A 17514-nucleotide genomic window follows, 5' to 3' on the forward strand; every position below is an offset into this window, starting at 1 on the left:
TTCATAAAAGGCTGATGTGTATGCTGACACACCAACTGTAGAAATTTACACATCTCCTTGGAAAAGCTGCATGGAGAACCAGAGTATAATAAGAAAGTTGTTTAAATTTAGAATCAAAGAATGTCACTAGGATATTAGTGATTTGTAACATTATTGATCATAATTTACCTTTCAAACTAGCATAAAGAATATTAAAATTGTTGGGCATCTAGCCTTTTATTTATTTTTTAATTATTATTATTATTATTATTTTTTTTTTTTTTGCATTTAGCCTTTTAGAGGTAAGCAGGGAATTATTGCAGGTAACTCATTGGTAACATCTCCATCCAGATGTTACCTTTTTTTTTTCTTAAAGTAAAAAAAATAGAATCATCTTGTATAACTCTTAATAGCTTTTCAAATCCGTATCATATAATTCTTTCCATGTTAGTCAGTTGTGTAGGTTTCTGATCTGATGAATAATATGGGTTATTCTGGGTTAGCTAGAGTGTGACCTCCCTGGGAGCCATGATGTTGCTTTATGCTTCTTTGTATCAATGTACTTAGGACAGCACCTGGTTTATCATATATCTCAGAGAATGTGTTGAATGGAAGCACAGCAATAAACTGAAGCAAGCATATGAGCTAGTATCAGCCTCACACGTAGATAACTTCTTTCTTTTCCACTCATTGTAGGACCTACTAAATGAAGCAAAACAGAGACTCGGCAAGGTGGTAAAAGATACAACTAGATACCAAGTGCTGCTGGATGGACTGGTCCTCCAGGTACCCTTATAGGCCAGATCTATTACAGTTGATAACCATAATTCTTAAAAAATTGACAAAATATATTAGAGGCCAGCTATATTTTTCTTCTTTTCTCATCTTAGCTTTTTTCTTTTCTTTTCTTTTTTTTAAATATATATTTTATTGCCGAAACCGGTTTGGCTCAGCGGTAGAGCATTGGTCTGCAGACTGAAAGGTCCTGGGTTCGATTCCGGCCAAGGGCATGTACATTGGTTGCGGGCACATCCCCAGTAGGGGGTGTGCAAGAGGCAGCTGGTCGATGTTTCTCTCTCATCGACGTTTCTAGCTCTCTATCTCTCTCCCTCTCTGTAAAAAATCAAAGTATATTTAAAAAAATAATAATTAAAAAAAATAAATATATATTTTATTGATTTTTTACCGAGAGGAAGGAAGAGGGATAGAGAGTTAAAAACATTGATCAGCTGTCTCCTGCACACCCTCTACTGGGGATGTGCCTGCAACCAAGGTACATGCCCTTGACCGGAATCGAACCTGGACCTTTCAAGTCTGCAGGCGGACGCTCTATCCACTGAGCCAAACCGGCTAGGGCTTAGCTTTTTTCCGTTTGCTCTTTTCCTTGTCTAATAGAGACAAGGAAATGTATACAAGGAGATGCATACTGCATGAGAAGACAGTAATGTCTGTCAGGTTGAGTAAGACTTCCAGGTTTGCCACTCTTTTATATTTTTAATTTTTTACATAACTCAAGGGTTAAATTTGCTTGCAATCTTCAGCTTTAACTTATTTTTTTGAAAATACATTTTTATTGATTTTAGAGAGGAAGGGAAAGGGAGAGAGGGATAGAAATATCAATAATGAGAGAGTATTATTGATTGGCTGCCTCCTGCATGCCCCACATTGGAATCCAGCACACAATGAGGGCATGTGCCTGACTGGGAATCGAGCTATGACCTCCTAGTTCATAGGTCAATGCTCAGCCATTGAGCCACACCGGCTGGGCTTCAGCTTTAACCTTTAAAGCTTTAAATTAGTTTTCCTAATTTGATTTTATCACTAATATTTGCTTTTGATATTGAGGTTCAGCCCAAAGACTGTATACATTTTAACTCTATACTGCTTGACTGTGAATTCTTATTTTACTTATGCCAATAATATTTGTCTTCAGCTTAGTTGATGTAAGATAAGACTCCCATATGAATTTTGTTTCTGTCACCTGAGCAATGGGTATATTTTTTGGTTTGTGATAACAAGATCATGTTTCCTTGTTCTCATATTATGCGCTGTCTTTTAGGGAAATTTACAAGGGGACATTCTTTTCAAAACTAGGTGGAAGAATCATAAAAACATTCTATTTATTCCTTAATAATTGCATCTGATTGTGTCCTAGGGTTTGTACCAGTTATTGGAGCCCCGGATGATTGTTTGTTGCCGGAAACAGGATTTCCCTCTGGTAAAGGTAAAGAGCTTAGAGAAAGAAACAATTCTCCTTTTTTTAAAGATAAGTAACTTAGGAATGAAATGCATCCTAAGTTTCTGAGTGTCTGATCTTTAGATGACAGCTCAACCATGGGGATTAGAGGAGTTTTAACAAATTGTAGATATTCATTTAAGTGACCTCAGCTTTCAATTTCTTAAAGAGGTCACATTGCCATTTGAATTAGTATCCTCCCCCTTTTTGGAGACTTCTGAATATCGTAATCTTTTGAAAATGCAACAATAGAGGCAGCACCTAGTAGAACTGAGCAAACATAGTTAGCACTATCTTAAAGTGGCATCTGCTGTCAGACTAACGAGGCTTGGCTCTAACCTATTACATTCCTGTACCTAGAGAAAGAAGGTGGCTACCAGAAAAGAAGTTGATCAGCAGTGTAAACATAGCTGTAATCCCAAGGGCAAATATTAAGGTGCTCTTCCATGCCCTTTCCAAGAAAGAAGATTCCCTGGTCTGAAGGGTGACCTGCTGGCCCCATGACATGTACCTAGGTTGTAGTAGTAGGTTGACCCTCTGTGGTGAAGGAGCCTGTGGCTGTTAAACCACAAGTCATAGAATGGACTCCCCTAGCTATGATTCTGTGTTATCAAATTGCTCTACAGATTAAAATTCTTTAATGTAGCTTGATTTCACTTAGTCTCTTAGCAATCACATTTCTTATAAATACATTTATAATACACTAAAGGCCTGGTGCACAAAATTTGTACACAGGTGGGGGGGTGTCCCTCAGTCCAGCCTGCACCCTCTTCAATCTGAGATCCCTCTCACAATCCAGGGCTCCTGGCTTCTAACCGTTCACCTGCCTGCCTGCCAGCTTGATCACCCCCTAACCACTCCCCTGCCAGCCTGATCAATGCCTAACTGCTCCCCTGCCGGCCTGGTCATCCCTAACTGCCCTCCCCTGCAGGCCTGGTTACCCCCAACTGCCCTTCCCTGCTGGCCCAGTCACCCCTAACTGCCCTCCTTTGCCAGCCTGGTCACCCCTCTCTGCCCTTCCCTGCTGGTCTGGTCACCTCCAACAGCCCTCCCCTGCAGGCCTGGTCGCCCCTAACTAACCTCCTCTGCAGGCCTGGTTGCCCCCAACTGCCCTCCCCTGCTGGCCCGGTCACCTCAGCTTTTCTCCCTTGCCAGCCTGGTTGCCCCTAACAGCCCTCCCCTAACGACCTTGTTGCTTCCAACTGCCCTCCCCTGCTGGCTATCTTGTGTCCACATGGGGACGACCATCTTGTGTGTTAGAATGATGGTCAGTTTGCATATTACCTCTTTATTCTATCGGATGATATATTTTCATTCTGTTTTTTTTTTAATATATTTTTATTGATTTTGTACAGAGAGGAAGGGAGAGAGATAGAGAGCTAGAAACATCGATGAGAGAGAGAGAGTCATCGACCAGTTGCCTCTTGCACACCCGCTACTGGGGATATGCCCGCAACCAAGGTACATGCCCTTGACTGGAATCGAACCCAGGACCTTTCAGTCCCCAAGCCGATGCTCTATCCATTGAGCCAAACCGGTCTCGGCTATATTTTCATTCTTACTATAATTTGTCTCTCCAAATACCTTTTCTCCTAGGGAAAAAAATGTATCAGCCAGATTACTTGGTATTCATTCCCCTGATAAATTAATAGTAAATTATGGTTCTAGTTTATAAACCGTGTCAGTAACTTGGATCCATGTTGTTCTAACAGCCTTATTTATGAACTTCTACAACAGAGAGGAAAACTCATCAAAATTCACTATGGTGATAATCTTGCTATTGAAGCAGGTCCAACTGCCAACTGGCCATTTTTGGATGACACAATGATAATGCTAGGTGTTAAGCAAGTTTCTTCTTGAAACTAAATAAGTATTAACATCCAGTGTCATGAGTATTTCTCCAAAGTGGTGCTATATTAGATTTGAGAAGCAGGGAAGAGTAGAATATATGCATAAATCTGCTCAACTGGAAATATAATATTATCAGAGAAAAATTTTAAAGTTCCTTCAAAGAAAATGTCATTTACATTTGTATAGTGTGTACAGTATTGCTCAAAGGACTTTCCACTGATTATGTTTTATCACATAATTGCAGTATAGGAGTTAAAAATTGACTTTAATTTGTCCCGTCCCCCCCAGTAAGCTCCTTTTTTTAATAAAATTGGTAAAAAGTACATAACAAAAAAACTAACCATTTTAAATGTACAGTTGCTTTAATTACAGTAAGTACATGAATTTTTGTGCAACCATCTTTTACTTATTTGTATATACCCAGATGTAGAATTGTTGGATCATATAGTAACTCTATGTTACATTTTTTGAGGAATTGCCACCCTGTTTTCTATAGTCGTTGTACTATTTTATATTCTGTTAGTAATTCATCTGTTCTCTTACCTGAAATATATAGTTGCTTGTATAGTTTGTAGATTTCTATTTTTATTTTGAGGGGGGAAAAAATTTCTGCTAAAACCTGTCATTTTCTGCTTTTCCAGGCTGCAGTGCAAAAAGCAATCCCTATGTACAAAATCGCCACCAATAAAGATGTTGATGTCCAAATTGATCAGGAGGTCTACCTACCTGAGGAAATGTAAGGAGTATTTCTGCTTTTGATATCTGGCTTTCATTCGCTAGGAGAATGGCTTTTATGCTAGGCCTGTTGTAAAGGGAGTTTTCGTCAAGACACTCTTTGCCGTAAGGATAAAAGTGTGGCTGTCTTTTCCTATTAGTACTTTGCTCTGGTTCTTCCCAGGTAGACATTAGCCAGGTAGACAGTGACTGGGAGGGAAGATGAAGAAAGAAAATAATAATAAGGTCATGGTCCATTAAAATTTACCAAAGAAACTTTGCAAAACCTTACCCACCCTTTGTGTCATAGCCTGCTTATTTAATATTTTTTTATAAAAGTAAAATTTTGGTGTAGCAAAAGAATTTCATTCTCTGAGGCTCTGTGTAATAAAATTTGACCCTTTTTCCCTTTGCCTATTAAGTGCTAAGAAACTGAGGAATGGAATGATAAAAGTGAGGTATGGCTAGAGGCGGGACTTTCTAAGGAGTTGGTACAAGGTTAACAATGGTATCTTTTATCTGACACACAGCTTTGCCTTATTAACACCCCTGGTAATTAGCAGGATGGGGCCTCCAGGAAATATGCATATAAGGATTCATTATCTGTTAATTTGTAAACTAGGATTAAATCCTCCTCCTTCTGATTTGCTGGGTTTTATAATTAAATTCGGTGCTATTTTAAGAAAATCAAATTGGCACATAGCAGTCACTTGGTAAATGACATTTATCAACATCCATATCTTAAATCCTAAGAAGCTTTTTAAATTTATTTCAAGCTTATCACTTAGGTTTATTGGCTCCTTACAGTATTTATTTGTTTGTTTGTTTGTTTGTTTGTTTGTTTAAAATACTAGAGGCCTGGTGAATGAATTTGTGCACCAGTGGAGAGTCCCTTGGCCTGGCCTGTGTCCTCTCGCAATCTGGGACCCTTCAAGGGAGGTTGGATAGCTGGTTTTGGCCCAGTCCCCACAGGCCCGATCCAGACAGGAGGGAGCCTGATAATGTGCGTTGAGCATCTGTCCTGTGGTGGTCAGTGCTTGTCATAGCAACCAGTCAACCAGTCATTTGGTCGCTTCAGCTTTTATATAGTTATTTTTATTGATTTCAGAGAGGGAGAGAGACATGATTTCAGAGAGGGAAAAAATCATGATTGGTTGCCTCCTGCATGTCCACACTGGAGATCAACCTGAGCATGTTCCCCAACCAGAAATCAAACCCTGACCTTCTGGTTCATAATGGTCAGCCACTGAGCCATACCAGCCTGGCCTGTATTTAGACACTCCATACCCCAAAACTGTTCTATCTTCCTCAAATCTATAAAAATTATTTCCCCTGTTCTTTGTAGAGCTGGTGGAGTTGAGATCTATAATGGGGATCGTAAAATAAAAGTTTCCAATACCCTAGAAAGCCGACTGGATCTCATAGCTCAGCAGGTGAGTGTGGGAATACTTCTGTTAGTTGGTCTGTTTCTTTGAAGTGATACAGAGAACACATCCATTCACTGGTATTTGGGATTTGTTACTCTCTATTCTTATTTTTTTACATTTTCTTAAAAGGTATGGTATGAAGCATTTAGTGGCATTTACTGAGTCAGTACCATTTATCTGAGGAAGGATTTGGTGTTAGAAAAAGGGTTTTGTTTATGTAAGAGTAATAATGTATACATTTACTGCAAGTAGAGATGCTGACCAGTTGTTTCTCTAGCAAGAATTATGGCAACTAAAGTAAATATTTGTTTAAAGAAATTGCTATGGGGCTATTGGGTCTTCAAGTATTCCCATGTTTGCACAAATAAATTTTTTGCAAACAAGGTAGAAGTTTTTTTTCTTTTTAAAAAATATATTTTATTGATTTTTTACAAGAGAGGAAGGGAGATAGAGAGTTAGAAACAGATGAGAGAAAAACATCGATCATCTGCCTCCTGCATACCCCCTACTGGGGATGTGCCCGCAACCAAGGTACATGCTTTGACCAGAATCGAACCTGGGACCCCTCAGTCTAGGCTGACGTTCTATCCACCGCTCTATCCACTGAGCCAAACCTGCTAGGGCAAGGCAGGAAATTTCAATTATTTCAATGTGCTGAGCATCTTCCAGTAGTGGTAGTCTACTGCTAACCTGTCTTATAGCTAAGCACTTTGATGTTGAGTATGTCATCTTCTTTCATTTAAACCATACAGCTTTGTTACCGAATAGAGTAGCCACTCACTACAAATGGATATTTAAGTAAAATTAAAAATTCAGTTCCTTATATGCACTAGCCACATTTCAAATGCACAGTAACCACATGTGGCTAGGGCTACTCTGTTCAACACACAGCCTTAGAAGTTTGAGGTTAAATCCTAAGGATTTTCAGTTGCAATAGCAAGTATCTCATCACGGCTTGCATTGTATCTTTTCTGCTTGATACATATACATTCAATAAATATTTTTTGAAATAAAGAATGTAGGTGATACAGAATATTATGATGATATGCAACTGTTAATAGGCTCTTCTTCCATCACAACATAACAGAAGCCTTAGACAGTAATGCCTTTAGTTTTTTGTTTTGTTTTTAATGTTTTTATTGATTTTAGAGAGAGAGAAGCATCAATCAGTAGCCTCCTGCACTCACCCTAACCAAGGATTGAACCCACAACCTGGATATGTGCTGTAACCAGGAATTGAACTTTCTACTTTTGGTGCACATGATGATGCTCAACCAATTGAGTGACACTAGCCAGGCCACATTTAGTTTTTTAGGCTTTTTCCTCTTCTTTGTCTCCTTTAAAGCAGTTAGTCTTAACCCAAAATTTTTTATTGGTTGAATTTCTCACTGAGGATTCTGTGATAGTGCTTTGGATAAGTAAAGGACAGATTTGATGCTTTTAGCTTTATGATTTCCTTCCCAGCTATTTAGAATTTCATGACTTGCCATCTGTGTTAATGATGATGGTAGGAGATTTTACTTTGGGTGGTGAACACACAGTACAGTATTCAGATAATATATCATAGAATTGTGTACTTAAAACCTATATAATTTTATTAACCAATGGCACCTCAATAAGTTCATTAAAAAATTTTTTTTTTAATTTAAAAAGATGTACAGTTCTTCCCAAGTTCTCCAATTGAAAACACTTATTTATTAAAGATCTCATTTCTTTACAGATGATGCCAGAAGTACGAGGAGCCTTGTTTGGTGCAAATGCCAACAGGAAGTTTTTGGACTAAGCCTTTGGGAAATGGAATTCCTGCACTGTAATGATGTAAAAGTTTCTGATATCTGAACAAACAAGATGATCTATGTAGCTTTTTCTTTGCTATTCTAATACACTATATTTACTCGTGGATATCCTTCTATACTAATGCCCTTAGCCTAATTGTTAACAATGGGAGAAAGTTTCATTTAATATGATCAGGAAGCCTACCTCTAGCTTATCTAAAAGTAACACAACTTTCAGTTGGTTCTGCAGCATGAAGGTAAAGAAATCAGGTGGTGGTTGCATGGACTGTACCCAAACTTGTGTTCTTCCTCTGCTTCTAGTTTCTAGTCTATAAGTTATGTGTATGGTGTGCTCTGCTGGTAACTCTCTGCTCTTTAAGCTTAGAGGGGCATGCATTCCTTCCAGCAGTAGTAGCTTCACTATTACCTGTTTGGGCTTTGAAATGCTTCTTATCTGTAAATGTGATTTCAAATCTAAGCCATGATGCTTTATTAATTAAAACAAAAAATGTGCCGAAACCGGTTTGGCCCAGTGGATAGAGCGTCGGCCTGCGGACTGAAAGGTCCTGGATTCGATTCCGGTCAAGGACATGTACCTTGGATGCGGGCACATCCCCAGTAGGGGGTGTGCAAGAGGCAGCTGATCAGTGATTCATCGATGTTTCTAACTCTCTGTCCCTCTCTCTTCCTCTCTGTAAAATATCAATAAAATATATTAAAAAAAAAAAAAAAGTAAGTGAATTTAATTGTAACTTATTATGCAAGACACTCAAAGTGTGCAGTTTCAAAGTGTAATTATCTAAAAAAGACATCATTGTCCAAATTTCAGTAGCATATGCTGGTTGACAGCTGTCAGTACTTGAATCCATTAACCCTCCCTGGGTCCCCTGTCACTTTCTGCTCATTTTTACTAGATCCTTACTCAGAAGTGTTCCTGTTATGTTCCATTCAGCCCCTTATAGTCTTTCACACTTACACATAAGGTTGTTTAGTATTATCTGTCCTCTAGAGGGCTTAACAGCTTAATTGAGGAAATAGTTTTTATTAGCTTTGGCAATGTCAAAAAGCAACTAAAGTGTGTGTGTGGCGGGGGGGGGGGGGGGGGGGGGGTTTGCAGGGTGAGGGGGAGCATTTAACTGTGTGTTAGGCCTAAACAAACACTTTTCTTCCTCCCACTCATTTTCATGCCAGTTTTGAAATGGACACAGAAAGGTAGAAGACAGACTATTCATTGCAGCCTATCTACTTCCTTTGCTAATTATAAGATGAGATTATAACTAGTTCAACTTTATTTCAGTGTTCATGGACATCATCCTATCTAATAAAAGGAAAACATGCAAATTGACCATACCTCTGCTATGCTCACAAGCCACGCCCACCAGCCAATCAGGAGCAAATAGTGCAAATTAACCCAGCAAATATGGTGGCAGCCACGGAGCAAGCAGGAGGCTTGGGTTGCACCCAGCAATGAAGGAAGCCAAGCTTTCTACCTGCCATGGCCAGCCCTGGCTACCACTCCAGGCTACAAAGTTTCAATTATAGAAAATAAATAAATCCCAGATACCAGGGCCTCCACTTGGGTCACGGGGGCATGGCCAGCCTGCAAACCACCATAGGCCCATCACCCAGGCTGCCCCACACCCTAATCCAGGGCACCCTTCAGGGCAAACCAGCTGGCCCCCATCCATGTACCAGACCTCTGTCCTATCTAATAAAAGATGCAAATTGACCATCACTCCAACACAAGATGGCCAGCATATAGGGCAACTGGAAGGAGCCAGGCCCGGAGGGGAGGGCAGTTATGGGTGACCAGGCCTGCAGGGGAGGGCAGTTAGGAGCGATCAGGCTGGTAGGGGAGTGGTTAGGGGGTGACCTAACTACTCCCAGGCGAGCAATTGGGAGCCAGCAGTCCTGGATTATGAGAGGGATGTCCCAGATTGGAGAGGGTGCAAGCTGAGCTGAGGGACACACATCCCCATACACAAATTTTGTGCACCAGGCCTCTAGTATATATAATAAAAGCCTAATAATGCTATGTGTCCCATTGACTGGTTGTTCAACCAATCAAAGCATAATATGCTAATATGCTGTGGCCGCTCAATTATTCACTATGATGTGCACTGACCACCGGAGGGAAGACAGTTGACCAGTTGCTATGACATGCACTGACCACCAGGGGCAGATGCTCAGACCTGTAGGTTAGCTTCCTGATGTGGTCTGGATGGTCAGGACAAACCAGACATTCCCTGGAGCCCTCTCGGGGTCCTTCCTAAGCTGGTCAACCTCCTGCATCCCTCTCTAGCCCAGATTGTGCACTGGTGGGGTCCCTTGGCCTGGCTTGCACCCTCTCACGATCCAGGATCTCTTGGGGGATGTCGAGAGGCAGCTTTAGCCTGATCTCGTAGGCCAGATGGAGGGCCCCCACTGGTGCATGAATTTGTGCACCGGGCCTCTAGTTGGTCTTTAAGAGCCTGCTTTTCAGAGAGATGGGGCAGGATGGCTGCCCTGATTTTGCCCTGGCTTCTTGGTTTCAATTGGCCTTATCCCTCAGCCATCCATAATTTTAAAGGATTTGGTTGGTTTTAAACTAAGTGCTGACTTTGAGGACTTACATGGTCCCCTTGAACTTTTGATTCTTTTTGCCCAAAATGAGTGCTAGGACTAACCATAAGTTATTTAGCTCAGAATAACAAGTCTAAATCCTCCAAATGACTCAAGTATACTGAGCTTGAAGTGTGAAATAGAAATGTAAAATGTAGAAACAACTCTTCTGTCTTTATTGTCTGTTAAGGTCTACAGTTAATACAACCAAAGTATGTACTACTTTTGTTGAAAGGTAGATGGTTAGGGGCTTCTGAGGCAGAATAGAGCTGTAGCCAGCTTGCTTATTAGAATAAGGTTGTTTCTTCTGAGACTAAGGTGGCACTGCAAATTAGAGGGCAAATTACATGGTGGGTAGGGAGATGGAAGCCAGTGAAGGGATCTGAGTTCCAGCTATATTTATTCAAAACATTTTAACATCTTTTCTCCAATACCAATGAAGTAGACACCTTGGGCAATCCCAAAGAGAGGAGCTATGACAAGGGCCCGGCAGCCTGCTCCTTTCATGAAGGCAGATGGTCCCTCCTGAATCCAGAGTTTCCTGGGGAGAAAGAAGAGCCCTGTGAGCTGAATGAGCAGAAGCACAACAAGCAGTGCTCAGTGACACCCTCTCCTCCAACCTTTGTACATATTTTCTTTGAAGGCAGGTGTCACTTTCTACAGGACTGTGGGAGCCATGCCTCCCCCAATATGTGTATGCAGTTTGGTTACTAAGCAGTTGGGTTCAGTCCATGGAAAATTGGCTCAATTTGCTAGACTTCTGGGAGAAAGATACTGTAGGGATGCAAAGAAAAAAGCTCCAAGTACAGCCTGCTTTTGTTGAGGTAAAGGAAAGCAACAGAATTCAAAGAAATACAGACTTCAATGTAGATAGTGATAAAACTGTTCCGTAGTTTGAGTCTAGGTGCACACCAACACAGAGGGAACTGTCCCAGCCACATCTGTAAAGGGATACAGGGCTCTCACCTGGCACAGTCAGTGATCCCACTGTAGTTGTCCTCAACCAGACCTTTCTTGAGAGTTTGGATTCGAGTTTTCAAAACTAAAACGTAAGTTAAAATTAGTAGGGGACATTTTGCTTTTGATATAGCCAGCATACATAAAACTGGATCCTGAGGTTCTCTCTATCATTGTGGGATATGTAATTGAGCTTCCCCTTTTTGGGCCTCATTTATGAATGAAAGAATTTGAAACGGCACAATCCTTTAGTTCACTCATGCTGTGGGAAGATCCACCTGTGTTAGAGGAGCTGTCTGTTGTCTAAAGAAAGCGGAAGCATTGTCTCACAGGGTGCAGCCCCTGCCTTTAGCCTTCAATTTTAAAGAATCAGTAATATTTATAGTTGATGCTCACAACTCTATTGGGGGACAAAAATTAGTGAAATCAGTACCTAGAAAGCAAGGGGATTTGTCAGTGGTAAGAACTAGACCCCAAGTTCTGTGGGTGGACCTGACAGTGGCCAAGAGTTTTTAGGTTGGGGCTATTTTGTCTTTATTCTATAAGTATTACTACTTATCCTATAAATGACTCTACAGGTAACTAATTTGTGGCACTTACCATCCAGAGGTGTTACTATGACAGCCGCTATGGAACCTGCAACACAGCCTGACATAAAGGAATGAACAAAGGAAGCTTTCCCAGTAAGTTCGTTGAAACCAAGGTTGTTGAGGTTGGCAAACAGAGGGAAGTAGATGATGGAGAAGGGAATATCTCTGTAGGAGATAAAGAAAAACACTGAGCTTCATGCCCCTCTGGGGCTTCTATCCAAGGTCATACAGTAAGCCCATGAGCTATAGATAGGTCAGAGACAAGCCTACAATTCCGTATTCCTGCTCTGGCAATGTGTGGTGAAAGCATCAGCTTGATTTGCCTTCCCCTACCATCCCAATTCTTTCCTCTGTCCTCCCAGCACCTGCAGCTTAATGAGGAACCAGTTACAGATTCAAAGACTGGCGGTATGTTCTATAAAAGTGGGTAGGCAGGCTAAGGGAAGAGTTACTAAGCTGAGCAAGTGGCTGGAGAAGAGCTATAAGGTAAATGTTGAAGGGATGGGCAGGAAGGTAAAGTTCATTTATTGCCCAGAGACTAGAAAATTAACCCCTACCCTAGCCGGCTAGCTCAGTTGGATAGACAATCATCTCAATATCCAAGGCTGCGGGTATTGGTTTTTTAAATATATTTTTATTGATTTCAGAGAGGAAGGGAGAGGGAGAGAAAATAATCAGTGAGAGAGAGAATCATTGATTGTCTGCCTCCTGCACACCCCATACTGGGGATTGAGCCTGCAACTCAGGCATGTGTCCTGACTAGGAATCAAGACCGTCTCGTGGTTCATAGTCAATGCTCAACCATTGAGCCACATTGGCCAGGCTGCAGGGTACATATAAAAAGCAACAAATGAATGTATAAATAAATTCATTTTTCTCCCTGCATCTCTAAAATCAATGAATAAAATTTTTTTTTAAAAAAAATTGAACTCTCTCTAAAAAAAATATTTTGGCCAAGTAGCACAGTAAAATGAAGGGGTTATATACATTCATTTATTTATAGATGACCCACAGTCCTGTGTATACAGTACATTCTAGATGCCTTTAGGCCATAGAACACCCAATAGGCGTGTGGACCTGGCCACTGGAGAAGGGGCCTAAAAGTAGTCTTTCAGATATCCAGTCTGTAATCCTGCTCAATTGTGAACAAAATATGAAGCATAGAGATATTTGAAAACAGGCATGTTGAAGTAGCAATCCCTCTGGCCCTCTGTCCAATCTCCCTATTCCCTTATAGCCCTCTATCCCAAGTTTGGGAAGAAAGTCTTACCTGAGGAGAGTGGCACCCAAACCTTTATAGAGACCACCCAGGCCCTGGGTTCGAAGCAGCTCCCAGGCAATGATGGTGGCAGATGGATGCTTATGTGTGGAAGCTGATCCAATGGTATAGGACCTAGGGGAAGGTGCTGAGGCCGAACCATGATGATGCACTGCTGAAAGGGAAAGGACAGACTTCCCATCACAAACTAGGCCCCAACAGGCACTGTAAAACATTTGCAAGTGTATGGCTCCCTCCTGTGTTTTTAATTTGTCTTTCATTTCTAAATCAGCTCTGAACCTATTTACATAGTTTCATCCTATTGGGTCTTTGGGGTGTAGGAATCCCATATGTCTTCTGCCTGATACAAAGCAACAAATTCTTTTTGTTTGTTTAAAAATTCTCCTTCAACTGAGGTCCATGTGCTCTGTGGTTAGAGCATCGGCCTGTGCACCAGAGGGTCAAGGATTTGATTACTGTTCAAGGGCATGTACCTGCCCCAAATGAGGGAGCATGTAGGAGGCAACCAATCAATGTGATATTTCTGTTTGTCTTCCACACCCACCCCTTTCCTCCCCTCCCCCCCTCCACACACACACACTCTAAAAATCAATGGTAAAAAATATCCTCACTCCTTGGATGAGGATTTAAAAAACACTATCTCCTTCAGTTGGTTGGAGCGTAATCCCATGCAACGAAAGATTGCACCACGGATTCAATTCCTGGTCAGAGTGCATACCCAGGTTGAGGGTTCGATTCCAGTTGGGGTGCATGTGGGAGGCAACCCATTGACGTTTCTCTCTTCCCCTCTCTCTCTCTGTCTCAAAAATACAACAGGAAAAAAAAAATTCAGACTTTATCAGAGCCTCTCTCTACCATTCTAAGATTAGGTGATCACGTCCTTTATTCCCTGCATCATTTTATAGAATTTGATTCTCGAGATATCAACCCATTTTAGTTGAAAATAATTCTACTTGTTAGGATTGTAACTAATAATTCTAATAAATAGAATGGAATTCTTTTTTTTCTTGAACATATTAAATACAGCATTTCAAATGTGGTTGAGTCCCATTAATAACCACAAGGTTCAATGCACTGAAATTGTGTGAATATTGATTAATTCTCAGTGTTTGAGAAGCTTTGCATAGGTTATAAGTTCTTGCTGGGGGAAAAAGCAATTTAATGTCCCAGTTTTGTTTGATATGCATCAGGGTAGCATTTCATACTAAGAAGCTAATGACAGCATATTGTCTTATGCTAATAATCTAGAGTTGCAGGCCTCAGACAGTTCTAATTAATGAACGTTATTTTCCTCGTATCTCCTTTAGGTGCACATAATTAATTCACCCATAGCCTAGCTTTCTCTTCTTTTAAAATATTTTAGGAATACTAAAACTTCTTATCCAAGTTGAAAAACAAAACATTACAAAGCTTTTCACTCTGCAAAGCAAAACAGTGAGGGTTTTCCAGTGCCTGAACTGTATTTCTGCAGTTTTATTTGCTTTAGGCTGGACTGCTCCACCTGAAAAGCACAGCACATGTACATAGTTGGATTGAGGAGGGAAAGGGAACACATATTTATTGAAGACCTTGCCAGGTGCTCTGTTGGGCACATAACATGTTGGCTTATTAAATTCAGACATTGTGGTTTAGCTCTGAGGAGAAACCCTCTGTCCCACCCCACCAGGGTTAGTCTCCTTCTATTAGACAGCCAATCATTGCTTTTAATATATGCTTTGGCACCTATTCCACTCTAAATTTTTGAGAGGACCAGGATTTAGCAAAGGGCCAAACTTCTCTTCCAGAGAAAACCAAAAGGGTAAAGATGGTTCTTTTTATGCATTCCCACTAAAGCACCACCTATAGCATAATATATCATAATAGAGCTTCTATCTACTGAAGTGTTCATGAGCAAGCCATTGACATTTCTTAAGATATTTAGGAAATCAAGCTTAACTGTTAAGGCAATAAGATAGAGGTAGAAAGGTGAGACTCTGTCCTTCCCAAATCAATATTCTCAGTTCTGATCTTTGTTCTAGAGCTGAAAGTGTTAAAATATAGAATGGTAACATAAAAGTAAGACCTACTAACCTAGAAATCTGATTGGGTCACACAGACTAGCAAATGAGTGCAGATGTGTAAAAATCTATTCTGATCATAGCCTTTATTGATTCCACGTGAAGTTGGGATAGGGCTCACCCAAGCGCCCAGCATCCTGCAGCTGAATCTTGAGCATTTCCATGGGACAGGTAACCACCACCTGGCACATTCCTGCTCCACATCCAGCTAGCATCTCCATTTTCAGATTCCGCTGCATCCTATGAGACCAGGAGTTGGCATCCTTCAGTCACAGGCCAGCCCTCTTATCCCACCCTAGCCATCTATTCCCCCTTGGTGGTTGGAACTTTCCATGTATGGTATTTAGCCTTGTTCCCATTAACTGCCACTTACCCAACTGAGTAAACAATTACCTGGCCATCAGGCTCAGTCTCCTTAAAGATATGACACTAATTTTAAAACAGACTGCCAGGGAGGTAGCACCTGTATAGAAGTTGAAACTAGTACAGTGAAAATGCCCATTGCAGGAACTTGATTGTTCCTGATCCCTTAAACAATATTAATAAGGTGATGGGAGGCACAAGGAAAACTTAAAAATCATTAGCATAGCCCTGGTAGTTCAATTGGTTAGAGTGTTTTCCCCATACACCAGGTTGTAGGTTTGAACCCCAGCCAGGACACATATAAGAATCAACGAATGAATGGATAAATAAGTGGAACAACAAATCAATGGGTTTTTTCCCTCTCCCCCTTTCTCTAAAAATAATTTTTAAGAAAAATTTATAAGCATAAAAAAGACTCATAATCAATGGAACAGAACAGCGAGCCCAGAATCAAGAGCCCCTGCATATACACTCAACTAACAAGGGAGCCAAGAACATTCAATAGAGAAAAGATAGTCTCTTCAATAAATGGTGCTTGAAGAGCTGGATATTCACATGTAAAAAAAATGAGACGAGCCCTATCTTACAAAATAAAATTTAATTTGAAATGGATTAAAGACTTAAATGTAAGATCTGAAATCATAAAACTAGAAGGAAAGAGGGGAAAAGCTCCTTGATATAGATCAACTTAAAGCATAAGCAACAAAAGCAAAAATTAATTAATGGGACTATATCAAACTAAAAAGTTACACAGCAAAGGAAATAGCAACAACATGAAAAACCAATCTATCGAATGGTAGTAAATATTTGCTAATCATATATCTGATGGGTTAATATTCAAAATATTTAAAGAACTTATACAGGAGAGGAATGAAGATGGCGGTGAAGATAAACACTCCTAAACAGCTGCTGGGCACAAGTCCAAAAAAAACTATAAAATAAATGTCTTTCTCCCAAAAACCAAACGAAAGCTGGCTGAGAGGAAGCCCTACATCTAGACTGAAAGAGAAAGAGGAGAATCCAGAGCACAAGCACTGAAAAACTGAGGTAGGGGGGTGAGGACGCGATAAGGGCTGGCGGCAGATCCAGACTGGTGAAGGGCGGTGCTTTCTTCAACTCGAAAAGAGACAAGCTTCCGATCTCTCTGAACTCCAGTTTCTGGGAGAGGCTAGACTGTCTGCCATCGGGTCAGAAAGTGAGGCTGGCTTGCTTGCAGAGCTGAAATTGTTTGCTGTGCTGTGGTGCGAGATGTGGGGAGATGCTGGGACGCCATCAGAGAGGCCGCGGGTGGCAGCCATTGCTGTTGGCCACTCCCCAGCCTAGTGATGCCCTGAAACTCTGCCCTGAGACCCCACCCCTCACAACACATCCAAGCTCCAAGCAGCGGACTTTGCATATGAATGGCCCTCTCTGTTGCAGTTTAGCAAATTTGCAACCTGGGGCAAACAGATCCAAGGAGGACAGGACTGTGGTTCACACTGTAGCTCCTGCAGGGTGGCCTCAGACAGTAGCTGAGCTACACCCCATTGGAGACCCAGAAGCAGTGTTTCAGTGCTCAGTTTCAACCCCTCACACCCATAAGTGACACATTCGGGAGACGAACTCAGTGAGTACCAAAGCCCCACTGAGACAAGGCGTGTCTCCAGCACGTTCTTCCTTTATAGACACAGCAGATCCTCACAGAC

The 17514-nt window shown here is 41.1% G+C and overlaps 2 protein-coding genes across 5 annotated transcripts in view; one reads left to right on the top strand and one right to left on the bottom strand.

Annotated features, from left to right (window-relative positions):
* ATP6V1E1 (ATPase H+ transporting V1 subunit E1) overlaps positions 1-8501 on the top strand; it is a 79144-nt gene extending 70643 nt beyond the window's left edge. The window contains exons 5-9 of the mRNA XM_084878665.1: positions 676-765; positions 2135-2203; positions 4708-4802; positions 6126-6213; positions 7928-8501. Coding sequence (XP_084734791.1) covers positions 676-765; positions 2135-2203; positions 4708-4802; positions 6126-6213; positions 7928-7990 — 405 coding nt within the window. The 3' untranslated portion in view covers positions 7991-8501. The remainder of the gene's footprint in view (positions 1-675; positions 766-2134; positions 2204-4707; positions 4803-6125; positions 6214-7927) is intronic.
* Positions 8502-10738: 2237 nt separating this feature from the next.
* Positions 10739-17514, bottom strand: part of SLC25A18 (solute carrier family 25 member 18) — a 44040-nt gene continuing 37264 nt past the window's right edge. For 2 of the 4 annotated variants that reach the window (XM_084878615.1, XM_084878616.1), the window contains exons 6-10: positions 15588-15706; positions 13401-13563; positions 12141-12295; positions 11550-11625; positions 10739-11124 (exon numbers count right to left, since the gene is read on the bottom strand). In XM_084878615.1, coding sequence (XP_084734741.1) covers positions 10983-11124; positions 11550-11625; positions 12141-12295; positions 13401-13563; positions 15588-15706 — 655 coding nt within the window. In that variant the 3' untranslated portion in view covers positions 10739-10982. The remainder of the gene's footprint in view (positions 11125-11549; positions 11626-12140; positions 12296-13400; positions 13564-15587; positions 15707-17514) is intronic. The other 2 variants (XM_084878617.1, XM_084878618.1) reach the window with 1 other exon arrangement.

The sequence above is a fragment of the Pipistrellus hanaki genome (genome assembly GCF_964339955.1).
Source record: "Pipistrellus hanaki genome assembly, chromosome: 3".
In the NCBI taxonomy this organism is placed as follows: domain Eukaryota; kingdom Metazoa; phylum Chordata; class Mammalia; order Chiroptera; family Vespertilionidae; genus Pipistrellus; species Pipistrellus hanaki.